General features: G+C 36.7%; 1 protein-coding gene across 2 annotated transcripts in view; it reads right to left on the reverse strand.

Annotated features, from left to right (window-relative positions):
* TAF2 (TATA-box binding protein associated factor 2) overlaps positions 1-23,516 on the reverse strand; it is a 61,096-nt gene that overhangs the window by 29,282 nt on the left and 8,298 nt on the right. For both annotated transcript variants that reach the window (XM_032132246.1, XM_032132236.1), the window contains exons 4-16: positions 16,830-16,948; positions 15,365-15,506; positions 14,746-14,977; positions 14,230-14,414; positions 13,557-13,670; positions 12,183-12,282; positions 10,520-10,605; positions 9,114-9,249; positions 7,927-8,081; positions 5,658-5,772; positions 5,448-5,557; positions 4,709-4,774; positions 2,508-2,760 (exon numbers count right to left, since the gene is read on the reverse strand). In XM_032132246.1, the coding sequence (XP_031988137.1) occupies positions 2,508-2,760; positions 4,709-4,774; positions 5,448-5,557; positions 5,658-5,772; positions 7,927-8,081; positions 9,114-9,249; positions 10,520-10,605; positions 12,183-12,282; positions 13,557-13,670; positions 14,230-14,414; positions 14,746-14,977; positions 15,365-15,506; positions 16,830-16,948 (1,813 nt within the window). The remainder of the gene's footprint in view (positions 1-2,507; positions 2,761-4,708; positions 4,775-5,447; positions 5,558-5,657; positions 5,773-7,926; positions 8,082-9,113; positions 9,250-10,519; positions 10,606-12,182; positions 12,283-13,556; positions 13,671-14,229; positions 14,415-14,745; positions 14,978-15,364; positions 15,507-16,829; positions 16,949-23,516) is intronic.

The raw sequence follows: 23,516 nt of genomic DNA on the forward strand, positions 1-23,516 counted from the left end.
ATGCACAGCAATCCATTTCACCATTGCTTTTGTGGAAGATGGGTGCTCTGTTACTAAAAACCATCTTCCCACTAATCCAGGCTTCAAAGGAAAGTCAGAGAGGGAAAATACTGCAGACAGGCTCGATCTTCCCTTTGCAATAACGGAAGTGTTTGAACTAAAGATGCAGGTACAGCTTTTTCTGAAAGCTACAATAATTCTTCCTGCAGATGAAGATTAATCCCGAAGACTGCTTAGAAACCATGATAAAGAACTTAAAACTGCAAGTATGAAATTTATGTAGCAGTGTCCAATACAACTCAATCCCCAAAATATCAAAGTTTACTATGTTTACAAAATACTCACTATTCCATTAATATCAGGGTGTACATTTTTAAACATGAACTTCTTATTTTAAGCATTTCATTTCACAAAGTCCGTAGATGAACAACTATTTTCAAGTAAAATCAACAGTAGTTAAATCATCATCATCATTTCAGTATTTTTTTTGTCTTATAATGTGTTCCGACTCATTTGAATTTCTCTTTACTGACAGAATCTGATTTTTCTACTTATTCTACTGAGACATTACACACTTTGAACTAAATGAATCTGTGCATTCCCCACACAGTAACACAAGTGGTGTTTCTTGCATTATTTTTAGTTAAAAAGGCAGGAGGCACACTCAATTTCTGCATTCTCCATTCAATTTAGCACAGCATGAAAAAGTAGACTAAGGTGTAACTCTCATGCACATCTATGAAACTCCTCAATGTTTGGGAGGGAGAAGTTTGTGGTGGTAGTGTTCCTATCGTAAAGTTTATAGCACATCACCCACACTGCAATGGATCTGAACTGGGAAATCAGTTTGTGTACTCTCAGGAATTAAGATTGTGACATTATTTGCTGCTTTCTCTGTATTTTTGTCCTGAAGGACTCAGCACAGTGTGTGTGCATGTATCTTCACACATATCTCTTAATTTATCAATGAGGATTTAATATGTCACCTGGATACTTCATGGCTGAGAGACTGAAGTCTTTTTTACAATGAAATATACCAAGAAAGTGTAGTAAATTCGATAACTGCATTGTCACGTATAATTTCTCTGTCTCACATGAGTACACCAAGAACATTTGACAACAGTAACTGCAACCCAGCTAGAAACTGCAAACCAACAAAAAAGTACCCTCCTTCCGAATAACCACGAGTGACTTGGCTTTTTTCAATAAAGAATACAGATCCTGAATATTTACAAGCTGAGAAAATTAAACTCAATGACAACAGGAAGTTACTCTCATTAATGTCCTGATGTTGGAATAAGTAATAGAATGTATTACACTTTCCTCCCAGGTAACTTACATAAATATATCTACAACTCTGTTCTGCCATGCTACTTCACCTTCATTTAATGTCACAGCCAAACTTTTTGCTTGCCTTATTATCTTCTTTTCTGTAAGTCAACCACCTTATCCATAGACCCAAGATTTTCCATACAATTACAACTGAACAAAACCAGCAATGATTATCTGCAGCCCAACTGCCTAAGAAGTTAAAGACAGAAAAAAACTATTGCATTTAAATATTGCAACAACTGCTCTTTTAATATTTACCTGTGCAATATACACTATTAGATATTCCGAGTGAATTCATCATGAAAAGTGCATATTCTAAGTCAGATACTGGCAGCACCAATACTAGCACATACACTGGCAGTTTTACATCAGTGCTTCATAATATTAAAATAGTTTGTCAAAAACATTTGGATTTTGATTTTCAAAATATGGCCAAACATTTTATTTCTGTATGGGAATGAAATTATTCCCAACAGGTACACAGCAGAAAGCAAGCTCTATGACAATAATCTGAACTCTACAAATTGGCAATCAATGTCTTCATGTCCATAAAAGTATGTCACCAACATGACATTTTTAGAAATTCTTGTTTTTCTGTTATTGTAAAATTAGGGTTTTACTCATTTTTATTCTTAATGCTAATTGTATGTCTAGGAAAAAAAAAGATCTTCCTTTTTCAAGGCAATTATTTGGCTTCTTAATATTTAATTGTAGCCCAACTTGATGTTTATTTTGTGACCTTATTCAAACTGAAACAACATAAAGCAGCAATCTGAATTCCAATTAGAAAAAGATGAATTTCAGCACTTCAGAGTTCTCAACAGACTGGCCAAGGAACTTCCCAGTAAAATAACAAAAAATATACTTTGGTTCTGAAAAAAAATTCAACAAAAGTCTTTTATTTCTGCCACTTAATGAAATCTGGAAAAATCCCTTGTGGTTTTCATGTCTGACATCTCAATTTTGACCATTATGAAAGCTTTCTGCAGTCTCCATTTACAGACTAAAATAATACAACTTTCCTTTCAAATCAGTCATGTTAAAAATACTTGGCAAATAAATTTAAGAAGTTAAATATCAAGCCAATTTAGGAACTGTGATGAGTTCTGACCCATTTTCAGCCATTTACAAAGTCTAGTGGATTTCTTCCCTTACTCCCATCCACACAACCTCACCTTTGCAAGGCAGAAGCAGGCCAGCATTCTCACCCGGTAGAAACACTGTTCCTGCTCCAGGATATCAGTCAGTGCAAGCCGTGATGCTGGAGTAGGGAACTTTTCCAATGCCAGAATGGCTTCTTCTTGTGCCACCACATCTCTCTCATATCGCAGCTGATACTGCCACATGAAATCAGACTGCTCAAATTCCACCTTCCTCAGTACTGACATATCGGGATCTATCCTTATCCAGAGCAAGGGGGAATCAGCACTAAGACAGACATTAAAAACAGTAATAGCTTATAAAATTTCAAGACTACAGAAATTCTAAAGATCTCCTAACTTGTTATGAGTTATTTGTAAAGTATTTAAATTCAAAGAACTATAACAGAATATAGGTTAGAGGGAACTCTTGAAAGTCTCTGGTCCGATCTCCTGCTTCCAGGATGGCAATTCTATAGCCTCCCAGGGCAATCTGTCCAAACCTCTAATACATCCAAGTGAACACTGTTTTAGTATTTTTAACCTACAGATCTCTGTTTATGGTAAACTACTGTATAATCTCAGTGTATTTAATTCTACTTCCTCAGTTGCAACAATTTTCCTAACTGATAAGCACTTTATCACCTTCTAAAGGTTAGGACTACAAAAAAAAAAAAATCCAAGAAAGAAAATCTGGTGGTAAATACACTTTTTTTTAATCAATAGATGTGAAACTCCTTTACAACCACTCACATGCTATGATGAAAGCTGACAAGGGTAACGATATAAATGATGATAAAAGTGAAAGTATTAACCAACAGGATTAAAATTATGCTACAGACAGAATAACCCAGTTGTATTCCACCCAAACAAGCATTTTACGCTTTAGTAAAAAAAAAGTAATACACTTTAGTATTCACACAGCACCATGACTGCAGAAATAATTTATGGAAGCAAGAAGCACGAATTATGCAATACATTCTCTTAGTCATTTTTCCACATAAAAATCACAACCCCAAAATACCGACATGGCATTAGGAGAGTTTGGAATGATGAAAAGGGCATAATTATAAATATGATGTGTATTTCTGAATACATTTGTAGAAAAACTAGAATTACCATCAAGATAGTAGCTAGAGAAGAAAAGACAGTGAAAGTGTGCATACACAAGACTTAGAAAATAGGATAGAATGTGTATTATCATACATGCTTGCAGCAGAGGAGTCCAAACCAGACAACAGAATGACCATGCCACAGATTAGGTTATCAGATAAAGTGCAAGTGTCTTGCATAAAATTCTATACCAGTTCAAAGGTCATTCTAAGATCCCTGAAGTCTCATCTCAGGATAATACAGCAGGGACCTGAGCATAATTGATCAAAAATACTCACAAATATTTAGGGTAATTATCCTTTAATACAATTAAAATTATTCCTATTTCCAATGTCATATGAAAATGACAGCAATAACTTGCTCAATGTAAGTACGTCATAAAATTTTTTCTCATCATATATTAGATGAGGTTAAATTTTGAGAATCTGCAACATTTTTAAGGTGAAGCAATCTATCCTTCAAAGAGCCACCACTGGCTTTCAAGAGCAGATTATTTACTTCCCTCATCCAGAAAACAAGATACCAACACCTTCACTATTTCTGAGGGCACTACTGGTTCCAAGTCAAGGATGGTAAGGCAGGTATTTACACTGAGCAACAATTTGCTTCCAAAGATCTTAACAGTTCCAACTGAAATTAATGACAGTGTAGATTTCAGTGTGAAGCACCTCATCATTATTTTTAATCTAGAAGAATTCTTTTGTAATTACAGATTTCAGGAACTTGTCTGTATTAGTGGCAGTTAAATGGTCTTCATCAAGATCCAACAAAAATGGCTCTTAGTTTCAAACAAATTCTTGTTTACATTTTACCTATAAAGTCAGCTGAAAGGTATCATTGGAAATGTATTAGAGTCAAGTAATTTATTGCATCACCCTACCATGCCCAAGTTTTTTTATAAAATCTGATTATATTGGTCAACCTGTACTTTTTACACTTTGCCAGCATTTCCCCAGCTACAGCAAAAAAGTCTCAAAGAAGACAAAGAAATGTGGGATAGTTTTGGAAGTGGTCACTCATATAATGAAGTACAACATTATTATCCAATCCTTCGAAATAGCATGCTTTAGACAAGGGGAACATGGCTCAGACTCACACTGGGAAACTCCAACAAGCTAACTTACTCCATAGCAGAAAGGTCCATGTCCACCTCTTCTCCATTCATCAGTGGAATCTTTTTCTTCTTATTTCTATTAATAAAGAGAAAATAGAAAGAAAAAAAAAAGTATACTTAGCAGACTGGCAAATATATGTTTATAAATGGAGTTAAGCACTGCAAAAAGTACTCTGTGTATTTAATCACATAAAAACATAATGCTCTCTCCAGCAAAAAATATTTACAAATTTGAGCTATGTATCCATTTCTATAATTTTTACTTCCACCATTTTTACAATCACACATAAACATAGAACTTTGAGAAGCAGAATTCAAAGTAATTATTAAAATGCATTAGAAAATGGAGAGAATCTATTTGGGAAGTATGTCACTTTTCTTGTTCCCTTGATTTACCAAATAGTCCTGGCACCCTCTTCACTTGAGGCACTCCTCTGGCCTACATTTGTCTTCCCTCTAATTTGTGGTTCCCATTCAAAGGCATTTTGAATAATTTGATTAATTAGAGTCTTCGTTCAACTAATTCTACATAAATTAGGTCTTTATAAAAGTTTTACAAAATGACTTATAATTAAGAACTGTGTAAAGTCTCCTGCTGTCCCTAACAGTAAGAAATTTTCCACTTACATCACAAGTAAGTTTTATTTAGTAAGACTAAGAAAGAAAAAGAATATATTTATCACCAAATGCCCTGTATGTTTTCATACAGCCATACTAAAAATACCTGCAGTTAGTATTTTAGTTCTTACCTTCTGCTTTTAGAATGGCAAGGAATATCATGTTTAAGACTGTTTTCTTCAATCTGCAATGTATGGTTGAATGAGCCATCAAGTTCTTGCACTGTCACTTTAAGAGGACCCTTGAAGTTCATAAGATTTTGTTATTAACATTAAACCTATGCTTATTAATGTACACATCATACTTGTATGTGTAGGTAAAATATAGAAAATGGACCTTACCACGTATTTCTGAGTCCCAGGAGAGGTGTAATCTTGTTTTATTTCCAATTCCAATACATTCCGTTTTCTATTAAATGCAAAGCTACCATAAAATTTTACCACTCCACTCTGATCCCTAATAAGCAGTATAGGAATTCTAGTGCTCAATGCAATAGTTATAAAAAACCATAATTCTCAATTCTTAACACTTGCTTTATGCTTCTTTATTCCTAGAATTACCCATTCCAAGAAAATCTGGAAATGAAAACACCCATGTTCATTCACGAAATTCTAGGGGTTTAGGTTCTTTAATGTCCAATCATGTTTCTTATGAAGAAAAACTGAAGTGCAATAAAAACCACCTAGTATGAAGAAATTCATTATGAAAAATTATTCTGGACTCCACCACATCCAATGTCCTTGGCACGCTCTCAGAGAAAGTAATTGAGTAAGACTTCAGTATATGGTTTGTTTTACTATGTATTTTAGTTAAATAAAACTAAGGGGAAAATGTAGACATTAGTTTGTTTTCTACCCACACTACATTTAACTCCATTATTTTATTGCAGTTTTTCAAACTGGGCCATGTGAGCATTCACATGTGTGTGTATATGAGTTCACATATACATGAGAGTGTACAATATGAATGATAAAAAGTAACAATCTCATTCTACATTTTTGCCCGGGCAATGATTCCTTCAAGACAACCTTTCCTGTCAATAATTTAATCATTCATTTCTGTATGACAGCCATTACTACACCTTACTTATAGTAAACAAAAATACTAAAATGAAGCATTTTAGTGTAATGCACACTCTCACAAGTCTCTGACAAGCAAGGAAGGAAAATCTGTTCTTTCATGTACCAACATTTAAGGGAGGAGCTTCCATATTCAAAGACACTTCTTATCATACAGGGGTTATTAACTTTTCTCCCAAAATTTGGCCATTTGGCTAAATACCTCAGACTGGTTCTGTTTGTGGAGGCTGCCTTCATGAAGCTCAGTGATATCAGGTAAGAGTTTAAGACATTTTTAGTGGTTTATTCAGCACAAGGTTTAAACTCAGCATCAACGCAGCCCTTGCTAACGGTAGAAGATAGCACTAGTTAACAGCAGTAAGATCTCCTCCCAAACAACATAGAGACCTGCTACGATCTCACAAGGTGGAAAATCTACTGCCACAGGAATAGCAGGGTTTGAAGCATGGCAGGCAGGTTGCAATCATAGGATTAGATGCAAGTTACAGTTAACAGGATCAGCCTTGGGGCCAAAGTACAGAGAAGGTGAAAAAATCCCCAAATGTATGAATTACAATTCTTTCTTCCTTACAGAACAGATGTAGTTAAGATTCCTCCAGCTCTGATAGTAACACTGACATTTAGATGTAGCTGCAGTGTGAAAATATGTACATAATACAGTTCCTATTTTTCTCAAATGCTTGGCACAGCGAAGTATGGAAATTAGAATAATGTGTATGTATACTTTATGAATACTTCAGATGCAAATAAAATACTAACCTCTCAAATTACTCTATAAATACTAATTATACAGTGTTTTTAGTTAAGATATTCAGATGCATGAACATTGTTAAGTCAGCTCAAATACCTACTTTTGTTTAAGGTATGTTTTTGCTGCAGTCACATACAATTCTAGCCTGGAGTCACATTAAATAAAACTAACAATTAAACCTCTTAAATGGAGCAACTTCAAATTTCCCCTCATATCAATACAAAATAAGAAACCCTATTTCTTGACTAATATCACTAAAATCTGTCTGTTGAAGAATCAACAGACAGAGGTTTATTTTACTTGCAATTGTACTATTAACACAAGCTACCAAGATATTAAAGTATATTGTAAACTAATAGTCTGTGCTTTAGGTTACTTATTTCATGGTGATTTACTGGAAATCACATATTAAAATGCACTAGACTATAGCATTTTCCATGTCCAACTTCAGCATATTTCTATGGGCAGTGTCCTCTGGAATCCTTTTAGTGTAATTTGGCCTTAAATTCCAGCAGAGTTCCTGTGCTTCTTTCAAAGGAAACCTTAAAATAATGAAATCCCTTCTAGTACAGAACATGCAAAAAAGCCAGCATAGTTCAAAGGACTATGAAAAGATTGTGAACCTGTGGTTCACATATACATCTAATTCACAGAATAATGTACTTCACTGTTTTATGCAAATGTGTTTCATACTCCTCTTCATGTTCCTTTGATAGTGCCAATTAAAAAACAAAATTCATTCTCCATATTAACAATCCAGACCAAGAATAAAAAGGATACACCCACTGCTTTATTAAAGGTTGGATGTCTTTGCCTGAGACATTTGAGATAGATTTCAAAAACCCAGATGTGGAAACCAACATCTGGCTCCACATGTGTGACTGGAACTTCTGAGATGAAGCAGTACTGGCCAGACTCAACAACTTGTTGAAAACCTAAAATGATAAAACGTTATTACTTTCCTTAAATACTTATATATACAATAAGCTTTTCTGTTTAGTTTCAGTTGAATTGCAACTAAAGGTCAATACACTCACTTTCTGATAAGCAGCTTTAAAAAAAGGTTTTCAAAATAAAGACATTACAGGGAAATTACTTGCTTGACCACATCAGAAATTGTGATTTTCAGTCCAAATGTATCTTCCTGGAAGTTACACATACATATAAATATACAAAATCAATTAGAAGATGATCAACTTTCAAAAATTATCTACAGTAAAAGAAATCACTGACTATATCTCCTTTTTCAGAAATGAAACATTCATTAGATTCTCTGCTGTATTTTCAACCTGACAACTACCTATAACAGCTCTAGCACAGTAACACACATTTTTCTTAAAAATAACCCCAAATTGAGGAAAAAACCCCCAACCCCCCCAAAAACGTGAAGTTGATACGAAAATATTACTCAGTTTCTAACTGCTTATTTGTAGCACCATAGTCTTCCTAAGGTAAGTCACAAAAGATATTTAGTAAAGAAGAGAAACTACAGTTCTGCAGAAGTTCAGTATTTCAGAATAAAATTACGATCTTCTATTCAAATGCTTCCTTTAATATAAGCATCTATGTTTCACCTAGCACTGAAAATTTTATATAATGGAGAGAGCGGAGGCTGGATTCTCATTATTGTCATACTTTATAATTTCATTAGATTACCTCACAGCAACACCAGTTAGGGACAGTAAAACAGGCTCTCAGTGTTAACAACTGATCAAAATAACTCAAACCAATGAAACACCCTAAGATTAAAGAGAATATGCAGAATATAAAAAGCTTTGTAAATTATGCTTAAGAAAAACAGCTAACGTCATCCTAACTCAAAAGACCTAACATTTGTTCAATCCTGCTAAAACTGATGGAATCCTATGATGACCTGTTCTGTTTTTCTCTGAACTCCATTTAAAGAACAGAAATGCAACTGAAGACGAAGAGTTTTCTATATTCCACATAATCATTTAAATACCTACCTGTAACATGAACTCCATGCTAATTCTGTTCTCAATCAGTCTCATAACAAGATGTGCTTTACACTGGAACATAGTGTAATATTCCCAGGACAGTGTATGAGGGTGTTTGATAGAAAAATGTAAATGTGATGCAGGGCTGAAAAAAAAAAAAAAAAAAATCAAAAAAAGCTCTCTATTTTTCATTTATTGAATGAAACTTAAAATGTAACCCAGCAACCAAGCTTAGAGCTGCACCAACTTAAGACTTCTTGTATTGCTTTTTGTTACAAATTATGGCATGCTTAAAATGACCATTCACTTGTCCAGAGAGGTGACAAGGGTGTATGTACCTGGCATCCAGCAAGTACTGTACAGAGATCAGTGGCACATGATAGCTACTTGATAGGCGATCACTGAAGTTCTCCTTATCACAATTCTCCTGTTATTTTAGATACTTCTCTGTTCTGAGGTAGGGAGGGGCTAGCAACCATGGAAGAATTGAAATTCAAGGAGGAAACTGAGGTTGTGGCTCAGACATTATATAATAATTTGGTCTCAGTATAAAAAGTATTTATCCAGCTTCAAATTATACAGTTGATTGACTTCTGTAAAGTTCTTTTCTTGCAAATTACAACTGAGCCAGGACCCACATTCTTGGCCTTCTTAAATTTACTAAGTGTTGATTGATTTTGGTACTGGTTACATTACTTAACAGCAAAACAACTCCTTGTGAGGCTGTGTCATAACTGGATCAATTTATGCAAGAAAATAAAAACCCAGCAAAGCTTGTCACTGAAACCCAGATCCACTTAGTGATCTGACATTTAGCAATATTTTTCTACCTCCAGTGGTTAGTACTACTCAGTGGGAGAATTACAGGAGAGGGAAGAGGAATCATTCTAAACTAGACATACTGAAGCTACAGATATCAGGCAAATAAAAACCCTGCCAGTTCACATTGGTAACTAATAGTACTTCACAGATGACTGACCTAATACTTTTTTACCCACAATATACTAAGAAATCTCAGTCTAAGACTACAAGGTGGTATCTGAGAGCAGAAAGAAAAAGGAGCAAAGAAACAGAAAGCTGATGATACCGTAAAAAAGCCTGAAAATTACTAACCACTCCAGAAATAGTTCACGTCAAAATTCCGGCTTCACATTCTCTCTTATCCTCTTACTAAAAAGCAGTTTCATAACAGCATTAAAAACATTCATTATACTTAATTTCCTTTGAAATTCACATTGAAAGAAAAATAAAACAACAGGTATTACAATATACTCAAGATGTACTTTATGAGACTGGTAATACATGCCTTGGGCAGCTTGAGATCTTGGCCTTGTGCTACACAACACACCCAAGGCATATATTAATGGCCCCATAAAAACATACCCTGCAATAACTTGCAGCTTAAATAAACATACTTGTCTTTCTCTTTTCCTCCTCCGAATATTGGATGCAGTAAAACTCCACCAGTCTTCAGTTCATATGCCACGATTTGATCTAACTCCTGGGAAGAACAACATACATAAGTGAGTGTCATTTTGAAGAGCAGAGAAATTATTTAAAGACAGGAAAGCTTTTAATATTGTTCAAGCCATACCTCCTAATTAAGCTTGTTTACAAAAGGAGAAGTATTTTAAAATCAGAGATGTTCCTCAAATGAGAACAATAACAAAACAGTAGAAATTAGCAGCTTTTACTTGTTTTGGGGCTGGACAGGGAGCTAACCTCCAACAATACTGAAAAACATTATAACTAAAGAGTATTATTATTCAATAAATAAGTTGTCTCCAACCAAAAGAAATAAATGTGGTCAGCATTTCATGCAATGGAAAACAACTACAGAGACACACACACACACATAAATATAATGTATTAAATATACATATTAATAAATAAAGATATATATTTACATTGGGCCCAAGCCCTGCACTGTGTCTGAATTTGTGTGATGCTACACCCGGGTTAACAAGCACACTTTAAGGCAGGATGTTTTTAAGGGCTCACTGTCACCCAGAATTCAACATGAATCAAATTGTGTCAGCTTAAGCACAGGAAATGTAAACCGATGCCTGTCTGCAACCCAGTGTTAAAAGATTTCCAAATATTTATATGTATTGATATTACACACTTTCACATATTGGTGATACATTAAAAGAAGGGCAGGCTGTGATAGTAGCAGCTCTCAGTTCTACGTGGGCACCTTTAGCAAGTCATGGGGAACAATGCGAGCAACTTCTGCTGCACACAGCAGTGAACTCTTAGCACAGACCATCAGTTCTGCTGTTCTCTGTAGCACCCACAGCTTCAGCACAGACAACACACGACTGGTGAACTGAATGAGCATTAGGCAGTTGAGGACATGGTACTGGGTCCCCATGTGAGTAAGGGATGTAAATGGAGGTAGTGGGGTTAGGATTTACTTTTTGGAATAGGGAGAGTAAGAGAATGTGATGAGAGAAAGAAGACGTATCTTTTTGTGAATAAATGTTACTGGCAAGGAATGAGGAGTCATTGCTGCTATCTCTAGAAAGTACCTGTCTCAAAGATTACATTTGAAAATGTAAGCCACAGAGACCTTCCAAGAAAAGGAACCTCTTCAAAAAGGGGTTTTTTTGCTGTTTCATTATTTCATTTAGTACTTCAATGATACTGAAAGATACCAGAATCACCACTGATCCAAGCTAATACTGGAGCCTTTCTGAGCTGTATGGATAGCCATCACAGCACAATAAATTCACCAAATACATATCCTTATGAATCCTATATTCTATTCTAAGTATTTCAAAATTAACATCTGTTTCGACTCTTTTTTTGGTGCAAAAGTCCAAACAAAAAGAGTAAAACTAATTTCATGGAGAGACAATGACAATATTACTCATATGGCAGTCACAAAAATCTATTTTGGTTTGTATGTTTGGTGTTCTTCCTTGCAGCAAGTGGTCAAAATATTTTAGCTCTAAGTTTTGTCACTACTAAAGAGGTCTTCAGATTGCAATGCAAGGCTGTTTTATATTCTGGTTTTATACTGTATCTTCTTTGATGCAAAATGTCTGACAGGTATAGAAAATGCTATGATGTTACCTGTTTAATCCAGTGCCGATACTCATTAACACCAAAGGTTTTTTTCATCCAAAGGCCATAAATGTAACCAGAGATTCCCTTTAGTACCCATTCATCTGACCTATTATAAGAAAGAAACATGAATTATATCACTTCAGAAGATGTTTTGTAAGGGATGGTATTTTTGACCAGCTCAAAAATAGCCACAAATTTCAAGAGGTTGTATAACTTCTCTAAGTCAACAGAAGTCTGATGAGCTGTGAACCAATTTATGGAACTTGGCACCTGGATGAGACCAATGAAACTGAAAAGTCAGTGAAAATTGAACTTTTACCAGAGAAATCCAGATTAAAATATAAAATCAAACTATTTTAGCTGAAACAATAATAATAAACAGGTGGAAATGGACACTAAAGCTAAAGCAAGTGCTCATCTGTATGACCTTAATTTCTTGATAAACATCTCAATGCAGTGCAGAAGATCTGGACAGCAAGTAGACAAAATACCTATCTCACATTTGGTGGACACCCTTTTAAACACATCTCCTGTGAGTTATGTTCTAAGAGAGAAAAAAATGGACAAAAACTACAACATGATCACGAACTAGGACCTTAAACAGAAGAATGACATCGTACACAGGGTATGATGAAGTAAGTAACAGAAGAACATATGACAATGGAGTCATTATGAAAGATGGAAAAAATTGCCTTCACCACAGAAGTAGGCTAGAAATAAAGAAGAGAGCCAGAGAAATTACAACAGTACAAACATCAATTTAAGAACATTTTGATTTCCCTTGTTTTTAAGACAAGGACGCGCTGGGACATAGACTTTTGCCATAAATAAAAAGTCATGGGCTACTTGTGCCCAATAAATAAAGCGTATGCAAAGGGATTTAAAATAAATACGGATCAAAACTGCAAGAGCCATTTGGGAAGGTTTTCTGAGACATGGAGTTATAGCCATTTGACATTAACTTCTGCATTCTCCTCCCTGAAAAAACTTCTTAATTTATTAGTTCTGTGCTCTGCAAGTACTTTGCATGCAGGCTATACTTCATCATCCAAAATATCTAACAGAAATTGACTGATAATGCAAAAGAGTTACCTTTCTAAAATTTTCAGATGCCAAAGCATACTACAACATTCAGGAAGATATATTCAATCTACACAATCTTTCGAACTTTTCTCTCTCACATTCTCCTTTCAAAACAACAAAAAATACTAATGGATTTTCATTTATTGAGTTTATTATTGCTAATTTTTTCCCCTGTTTTTGCTTTCTTCTACAATTACCGTTTCATGTATTTTTCTGATTAAATGCAATTTGCAAATTAAAATTTGAGCTTCCTAGATCCTCCCCATTTTCTGGAGAATACTATGGTAAAATACTTACCAGGACATTCTGGATATGAAACATCCAAAGAACTGCTGGGCCAGGGCCTGTGCCAAGCACCTCCTTGTCAGTGGAGTTTCATCTATAATCATTGCACTGTGCAAGAGATTTGTGCTGGACCACCATAGAAAGAAAATTACACAACATGAGTACCGGCTCCAAAGAAACACAAGAGACCTTGCCTTAAAAACCAAAACACGTAAAATAATTTCTTCACTGTTTTTCCAGTGAGATAGTAACATCTTTTTTTAAATAATCTTAATGCAGGCAGATCTCCTGCTATTATTATCTATACACAACTCTCTGTGTAGAGCCTACGTAGCTTAACTGGTGAAATTCTCTTGGATTTCTGATACCTTATTTCGGCTGAAGAAAAATAAAACACAGTCAAACTTCTGCATTTAGTTTGAGATTAAATATTTCATGCATGGGCATTTCTAACTCACAAGGAATTGCCAGTTTTTTCTTAAAGTAAATCCAACATCTTTATAACAGATGACAACGGAAACAGTGTTAAAAGCCTGTAGTGTCAATAAAAACAAGCCTTTTCAAACCAGAGAGCCCGAAACTCAGGCTACAAAAATAACTAGAGTTTCACACATTTCTCACCAGTCTTGGATCTAGAGCTTCAAGACCTGTGGATTTAGAAGCTGTAACTTTCTCAAATACTAACCTGAAAATACTCATGGATGCATAAGCAGCTACTTCAACATAAGCTTCATCTATAAAAACAGTCTTGAAACAGGAGTAAGGATAGCGGCAGGTAAGAATCTCCTCATAAAATTCAAACACCTCATGAAGGTAAGACGTGGTATGTTTGAGCAATGGGAGGAGCTGTGGTAAGCAAAAGTGAGTCACCTACAACCAAAGGAAAATTTGTTACAAGACCTATGAATATATTTAAATACATAAATATCAGCTATATTACATATCAGGGAAGAAACCCAATTTCAACTAAATTCGCCCCATAAATGCAGACATAAATGGAATTATTGCTTATTTAAAGGCTTTTTTTTTTTTGGAGACAAATTTAAATACAGGCATTACTAGACAAGCTTTATCATATGACTGTACTGATGAAGGTTGATCTAGACATACGCATTCTTGGACTAATATATACTGACTGCAACACAAAACATCAGTAATTCTTTAGGAAAAAAAAGGAGGCTTCTATGACGAAGATTATTACCTCATGCATGTACGGATCAACAAGGATTTCAAATGGTCCAATTGCCAAGGAGATGTTAGAAGCTGCAGTTGGAATAGTCAGCATGTAATGAAAAGTCTTCTTTCTCATATCATGGGTGTACACAGTTTCCACCAAATCTCCGTTTGAAACTGCCACCATTGCAGCATCTACAGTATACTCAAGTTTCCAGGTACACAACTCAGAATATGAATCCACACAAGGAAACCAAAATCTAGGAAAGTTAGGATTGGGGGGAAAATGGTTAACAATAATACTTAACAATTATACTCTTTTTCACAGGTGATTTTTCTTTCAAGTTCCAAACTATATCCCTAAATATTTTAAGAATATATGAATATTGACATACTGACTCCTATAATACATTAACTTTATAAAGCTTCACAAGTTTTTTTGTCTTTATCTCCTGCTGAGCTATAAAGACTAGACATTCTAATTACTAGTCATTAGATGCTACTTCACATTGGTAAGCTCCTTTAAAGCACAAATTAAGTTTTAGAATTTTTTAAACTTAAAAGAATTTGAAGAAATTATTTGTATTTCCTACACTTTGAGAATAAGGAAGAAATACGAGTCTAACATTCCAAGACAGTTTTCTTACCTTGTAGAATTTTGATAACCACATGAAAAGACATGAGCCCCTCTTTCTGCCATGTTGCCCTCCATGTTGGGTACCACAAAATGAAGGCCTCCTTTTGGCTGGTCCAGAGAAAAGTTAATATGCACCTTCAGGACTTTTAACTCTGCAGCACAAAGACCAAAATTGGAGCAAGTATATACAACTTACATGAAAGTTATTTCAGGATAGTAATTCAGTTTTGGACTTTAGGTCTTTCAAGATTATGTGATAACTTCATTCTCATGGACTTCCTGGTCCACTTACAAAGTACAGATCAAAACTTACAAAACTGAGACCTCTGTAAGCACAACTTACAGGAGATAAATTTATAAGAATCTTTATTGATTAATAAAAACTGCAATTGGAGTCACATCTCATCTTCCATTTCCCCAACAGTAAAGCATCTTTATACAGATTGTCCCCTAACCACGATCTGCTTGGTACCTTGCTAAAAAATTTTCTCTAACAACTCCATGTAGCAGGCACATTCTTAAAAGACCTATTATTGTCATTTGCAGTTGCTTAAAATATCTTATTACAGTAAATGCTTTTCCTGTAACTTAAGTGTCTTTGCTTTGGTTTAGTTTCACAGAAGTCTCACTTATGAAGAGATTGGCAAGAAAAGAAATTCAAATTTATTCCACAAGTCTCACCATATTTTGGAACTCAAACTTTGAAAAGTGAAATTATACATGTTTGACTATTTTTCCTTCTAGGCTTGCATGTAAGGCAACAGGGACTCACACAAAAATCAAAATAAACAAAGGTGTCTTTCCCATTAAGGTGCATCTGACAATGCTGCGTGAGTCAGCCTCATGATACAGTTGCTATTATTCTCTCAGAGATCTCATAAATCCATGGCAAAAACTGATAAAACCATGCAAGAAATAATACAAGAAACTTTCAAGATCCCTGTAATAAAATAATCAACACTGGAGAGTAACTTATTAAAACAATTACTTATTCCAGGATCTAGTATGCCAGTTTATAAAGGAGTCTACTTTCACTACCAAATCAATTTTAAAATGACCATTCCTCAAAGTGAGATGGCATGAAATTAATATAGCTTTGTAAAAAGAGGTATATAACTATATCCTTGTAAATTATTTTCTTTGTTGGATCACATATATTGTAAGTAACCTCAAAATTACAATTTAGCACCCAGTATACTCCATTATTCCCACTTCCTGAAGTATTCTGGGGTTGTGACCACCCAAGAGAATGTTTGTATAATAGCGTCGAGAAACCTTGCTACAGTTCTCCATATTACCGAAAAGTAAAGGTGTTTTTCAGAGTTCAAACAGAGAGGAAAAGGAAACAGTAACCATAAATTCATAAGATAATGTAACACTACTTCTATTTATATAAAGCTACTATCTTCCTAAGGGAACTTGTAGCTGACAACTCTATGACATCTTAAATTAAGCTTTCAGTACAGTGTCTTTACCATCAACATGTTTCCATAGCTCCGAGGGAACCTTAATGCAGAGTTCTCCGTTTCCAGCATCTGGGTCCACAGCACTGACAGCAGCAGCATAGGCATTGGAAAAATAGTTGAGATTCCTCCTGTCAGAAATACCCAGTTAATTATTAGAGTACAGTTGTGCTAAACCACAAAATACTAGTTTGAAAGTTAAGACAATTTCTATACTGAATTTCAAGGTGCATGTTCAACCAAGTGTTTTGTTTTGTTTTTAAAGGAGTGGAAGAGAAAAGGAGTAAAGATTAGATTTCAACAACCAGAACTTTAAATATGGCTCTTGCAGAAGTGATCTGTGATCAAAAAGACTTAAACAGTAATAATTCCCGATAAACTGAGAAATGCTCGATGTTCTTTTCTTGACAATATGAGTAATATTTTACATTTATTGGAATAGAAATAAAAAATTCTGGTTTTTATTTTGGATGAAGATTGTGTCTTTATCTAAAGCTCTGTCTTGAAGATCTGCTTCCTCATATATTGCAGTTTTGCTCTTATTTTGGTTTTCTAAATGTGAGATTTTAGCTTGGCAATGGTATTTTTCCCCTTTAGCTTGATGGATAAGAATAGGGTTTGTTTTAATGCACTTGTAAATACACATAAAATATTATATGTTAAGAGTTTTGGCCTTAATACACAAACACAAAAATATGTGCTATACTTTTTTGTTTCTAGTTATATTAGAAACATTCTTCTTCTTTAAAGTGTACCGTAATTCATTTAAGATGTAAACACAGTTTTTCGTAATTAGGTTTGAGCAACTATATATCATCTGCTCATTAACTGCTCACTTCATTCCAAAGTCATATTATCACTTCAGTTATGACTTAGAGTAACTGTTTTCTACTAAAATGAGCAGAAACAAGCATATGTCTGCTGTTAAAGTACTTATGAGCAGGATGTTACCTTATTATTTAATGTGATTATATTCAGCTACAGGAGGACGACCAGTCAAGTTCAAAAATAACCCTGCTTTAACAGCTTTATGCAATAGCCTTTATACTTTCTCAAAATGCATTTTTAAACTATTTAAAGCATGGGAGCAAAATCTTTCTTAATTCTAATTCTCCAGTACACACAGTTTTTCAGAAGTTTGCACAACTCGATACCTGAAGAGATGTGTTCGAATAACTTATCACCTTTTCCCCAGAATTTAGGTACTGCTGATGAATCCAAGCACTGTGGAAGCAAGACACAACCAAGCATAAAGCAGCCATAGAATCACAGAACCATGGAACACTCTTGGAAGGGACCTTCCAAGGTTATCTAGTCCAGCTCTCCTGGGAGAGGACAGAGACATCTTACACTATATGAGGTGGCTCAGAGTCCTGTCCAACCAGACCTTCAATGTTTCCAGGGATGGGACATCTACCATCTCCCCAAGAAACCAGTTCCAGGGTTTCACTGCCCTCACAGTAAAAGAGTTCTTCCTTGCATCTAGTCTAAATCTACCCTCTTTTAGTTTAAAACCATTACCCCTTGTCCTACTGTAACAGGCCCTACTAAAAGTCTGCCCCATCGTTCCTATAAACCCCCTCTAAGTACTGAAAGGTTGCAATAAGATATTCCCAGAGCTGTATCTTCTCCAGGCTGAACCCCAACTCTCTCAGCCTTTCACCACAAATAGGTGTTCCACCCCTCTTATCATCTTTGTAGCCTCCTCTGGATCTGCTCCAACAGGTCCATGTCCTCCCTGTGCTGAGGACCTCAGAGCTGGATGCAGCACTGCAGGTGGGGTCTCAAAAGGGTGGAGTGGAGGGGCAGAATCCCCTCCTTTGCCCTGCTGCCCACACTGCTGGTGATGCAGCCCAGGACACCGTTGGCTTTTTGGGGTGCAAATGCACACTGCCAGTTCATGCTGTGCCTCTCATCCATTAGAACCCTGAAGTCTTTCTCCACAGGGCTGCATGCAATCCCTTCATCTCCCAGCCTGTACTGATATTAGGGGTTGTCCTGACCCAGGACTACTGCACCACAATGAAGTAAATTAACTTTTGGCTGGGGACTCCACCTTCCAATCTGAAGTCCACACAAAGCAGACATGATCTCATTTCAGGATTTTGCTTTCATCTAACCAGTCTCTATTCACTATCCACAGAGAAAACCACCCAAATTATAGTACCTTACTTGGAAGAATGAAGTACAATTAACCATGCCACCAGCACCATCCTGTAAGTCTAGGTATGTCAAACACCATGCTTAATATTCCTAGTCTTCCACACACATAAAATTTTGCTAAAACACTGAAATATGTTGAGAACATATTTTCATGTAGTTCTTCATCGTTGGCACTAATAACGCACAAATTCCCTGGCACCTCCACCAAGACCGAGAATGTCAGGAGCAGTAAACTTGTCTACTTTGCTTGGAAGCTTCTGAAAATTGGACATGAATAGTAAATGAGACCATTTCAGTATAGAAACACACAAATCTCAAGTTTTAATACATTTTTTCCCCCCTTTTCACAGCTGAAGTATACCTAAAGGTAGGATACAATGCCAAAAAGTTTCAAAAGCACAAGGTTGAATTTGTACACTAGAATACACTACAACTCCGGGTATGGCTCCAGAACAATTCCAACCCACTTAAGTCCAGCTGATGTGCTGTCTCCTAGTCTCACTCATGCATTCCTACTACCTCACTCACTAAGGACACTACTGTTCATCTGACCCTGCGGTGATGCAGCTGAAAGTGTCCAATGGAAAAATAAGTCCTTTTTTCTAAGTAGGCAGCAGTTGGTTTATTTCCTTGAACTGTCATACTGAGGGGTCAAAACACACTCCTAAGCAAAGTTACTTTAAGCTATCCTTCAAATGGCATCCTAGAAAGGCAAACAAATACCATTGGAAAAACGCTATTTAAAAAAAGACTGCATGACTAAGAACTATCAGTAATTAAAAAAGCTAGCAACAGAAAACAACAGTAACATTCCATTAGATTGTAAAGTCTAAAGTTTTTAATTTTAATCCAAATTGGTTTTGAAAATTGACTATTATTGATACAGGATCCCCTTCCTACACATCAGTGAGAATTTGTTCAAACTTTGAAGACTGTGATGAGCTTGTGGCTACACTTTAAACATCAGTGGGTTCAGAGACAGGAAAAGGTTATGATTTTACAGCAAAGAAGGTAGACACCAGAGCTTAACATTTTATGGAAAACAAGTCTATTCTTATAGTTCTATTTTTGTGAAGTGTTCCAATTCAAATGGGTGATTCATTGTAAAAGAATCCATGAAAGGCTTAGTACTACAGATTAATCTTTTCATAGGCTGAACTATTCTCAATAAACTGGATATGGCCATTTTAAGAAAAACAGAGCACATGCCAAAAGTTATAGCCCAAGGAATAACAATGATAAATTTTCCTAATGCTAAGTGTAGATTGACAACGAAAAACAAATACACATTCATGGTTTTTTTCCCAGTAGAGATACATTTTATTATCAGAATTCACCCCAAGCACTGTTAATTACAGCCCAAGCATGTAGCTTGACCGACTGTAAAGAAGCAATCCTGCAGAGACTTTTTTAAAGCTACTAATTGATTTCAAACTTCCCATAGCATTTCTCACTACTAGCTGCACCAGTGCTACAAATATATGTGCCAAACATATAGTCTATAAACCACTGTTTTCCTAGAGTACTTAACATCAACTTGGCAAAATAATTCTTTGCTCTACCTGTAATTCATTACCTGTAATTCATTTACTATTCTACTTTGCTTCCCAGATAGAATAAGCACTTGATACTGGAGTATATACATGATATAGCATTTTAAATATATAATACATGCATATATAGGTGATTTACTAATAGGGTAATGATTTAAATCTTTGTCATGCTGAAAAACCTAATTTTCACTCCTGGCCAAGTTTAAGGGCTTTGTCATCTCTTTTCAAAAGTTCTCTGCACCTTTGTGTCATGGTTTAGGAATTCTCCCATTTAATGTTTCCACTGAAACTACTTCAAACCATGTGCCACTTGATCTCTCCCCCCTGCCCCTGTGGTGGGCTGGAGAGGAGAACTGGAGCCACAAAAGGTAAAGATTATAGACTGAGATAAGAATAATTTACCAGAGACAACAATAAAACAACAAACAGTGACAGCAACAAGACCAATGACAACGTGTACGAGAAAAGAGGCGAACAACTCACATGGCATTGCTCACCCTGTGGAAAACTTCTGAAAATACCTGACCCCTCTGCCATGCTATGGGACTTGGAAGCGAGCCTTCTTCCCATCCCTAGAAAATGAGGTGAGGTGGTATAGAAAAATTTCCAGGCCCTAGCCATGCTCCCTCCTGGCTACTGCAAAAAGTAAACCTGTCCTGGCCAGAACAGGGACATTATCTACCTCTTATTCTATATTGTCTACTTCATGCCCAAATCCTACACCTTTCAACTACACATACATATACACACACACACACACACACACATATATATATATAATATTTCCACAGTGACCATCCCTCCAACGCATCTATTGAGCTCATTTAGTCCATGTGTGTTCTGTCCATCCTAGATGCCTTCCAGGGCAGGAGAGGTGCTGTGCTGTCAGCTGGTTGCAAGTTGCCTCAGGCACTCACAACTGGTCTAACTGGAGCAGCCCATATTCATTTTCCTTGGTGGTTACTACATACAGGTGCAGTGTCATTCAGGAACCAGTATTATACAATTCAACATTACAGGCTGTTCTTATGCAAAATCAAATCCCCATGAGGTGCACATCATGCTTCCCTGTCCCTCTGCACTACCCACCAAGTGCACCCAGGTGCTTGAGGAAAAACAATCCACAGATAGGTTTGCCTTTTCATGAGGCAGGACTAATCCAAACTGTCTTCCCTAACACATTTCTCATATGCACCACAGGGACTTTATCCCCTTGTACAGTACATGGGAATTTTTATTGGGCAGGGCCAGCTGGATTGTTAGAGCCTCTAGTGTTAACTAACCAGGCAGCCTCCACTAAATGTAGGAAGGTGGAGGTTGCACTACCCAGGTTCCACCACCCACTGCTTTCAATCTTTCAATGTGGTTTTTAACAGTCCACTGTACCACTCAACTTTCCCAGAGACTGGCATGTGCAAGGGAGTATGATACACCCACTCAATACCATGTTCTCTAGTCCAGGTGTCTATAAGGCTGTTTCTAAAATGAGTCCCATTGTCCGAATCAATTCTTTCAGGGGTGCCACGTTGCCACAGGACTTGTTTTTCAAGTCCCAGGATGGTGTTCCAGGCAGTAGTGTAGGCACAGGATACATCCCCAGCCATCCAGCGGTTGCTTCCATCACTCTCAGCCCACAGCACTTGCCTTGGTGAGTTTGCAGAATGTGATGGGATCAATCTGCCAGGCCTCCCCATGTTTGTAATGTTTGTATTTCGATCATCATCCACCACACCACAGAGGATTTACCCACTTGGCCTGCACTGCAGTGCATGCTTCACAGTTATGGATAACCATGGTTAAGTTCATCCCTAAATTATGAGCCCATCTGTATACTGCATCTTCTCCCTGATGACCCGAGGCATCATGGGCCCACTAAGCCAGAAATAATTCACCCTTATGTTGCCAACCCAGACCCACCTGAGACACTTAAGTCTTGGAAGCTTGATCCACCTGTTTGTTGTGATGCTCTTCAGTAGCCCAACTCTTGGTTACATGTACATAACATACTTTCACAGCCAACTTCTCTACCCCATCAGGGATATCTTACCACAATTCAGCAGCCCAGATGGGTTTACCTCTGGGCTGCCAATTGGTCTTTTTCCATTGTCCTAGTCACCCTGCAGAGAATTTGCTACCATCCATGAGTCAGTATAGAAGTGGAGTGTTGGCTACTTCTCTCACTCAGTGATGTCCAAAGCCATCTGGATGGCTTTCAGCTCTGCAACCTGACTTGATCCACCTTGTCCCTCAATAGCTTCTGTGACTCATCACATAGGACTCAGTACAGCAGCTTTCAATTTGCGATGTAACCCTATGATACAACAGGAAGTGTCAGTGAAGAGGGTGTGTTGCTTTTCATTTTCTGGCAGCTGATTATATGGTGGGGCCTCCTCAGGACGTGTCACCTTTTCCTCCTCCTCCTCCTCTGATGATAGTCCGAAATTTTCACCCTCAGGCCAGTTTGTGATGATTTCCAAGATCCCTGGGGGACTGGGGTTTCCTATTTGAACTTGCTGCTATGATTGGCGCAACTCACTTACTCCGTGTAGCATCAGGGCTATGATGTGTTGCAGGGACTTTCCCTTTGAACATCGGGTGATTACCTCTGGCCCTGCCTCTTCCTCCTGTTGCAAGGGCCCTACTTCCTCTTCATTCCTCACTAAGTGAACTGATTTTGTCTAAGATTTCTTCTTCTTCTGTATAGGGGTGCCTGGTACCGACACAGGTTGCTCCTCTGGTTCAGCTGCAGTTTGAGTGGCCCCAGTGCCTGCTGGTCTGCTTTCCTTAACATCCAAAGGAAATCCAAAATTCTCAAAAGCTGTTGTAAGGCACAAAGGAGAAAGAGGGGCTCACAAGCTGGGGGAAATCATCCTCCCCTATTCTCCCCACAGACTGGGTACAGTTATTAATGGACTCCTAAAGGGAGCACCTGAGGTAAGGGTAGGAGAACACTGAACACACATCCCAAATGATCCTCATTGTC

Source organism: Corvus moneduloides, chromosome 1, assembly GCF_009650955.1.
Source record: "Corvus moneduloides isolate bCorMon1 chromosome 1, bCorMon1.pri, whole genome shotgun sequence".
NCBI lineage: Eukaryota > Metazoa > Chordata > Aves > Passeriformes > Corvidae > Corvus > Corvus moneduloides.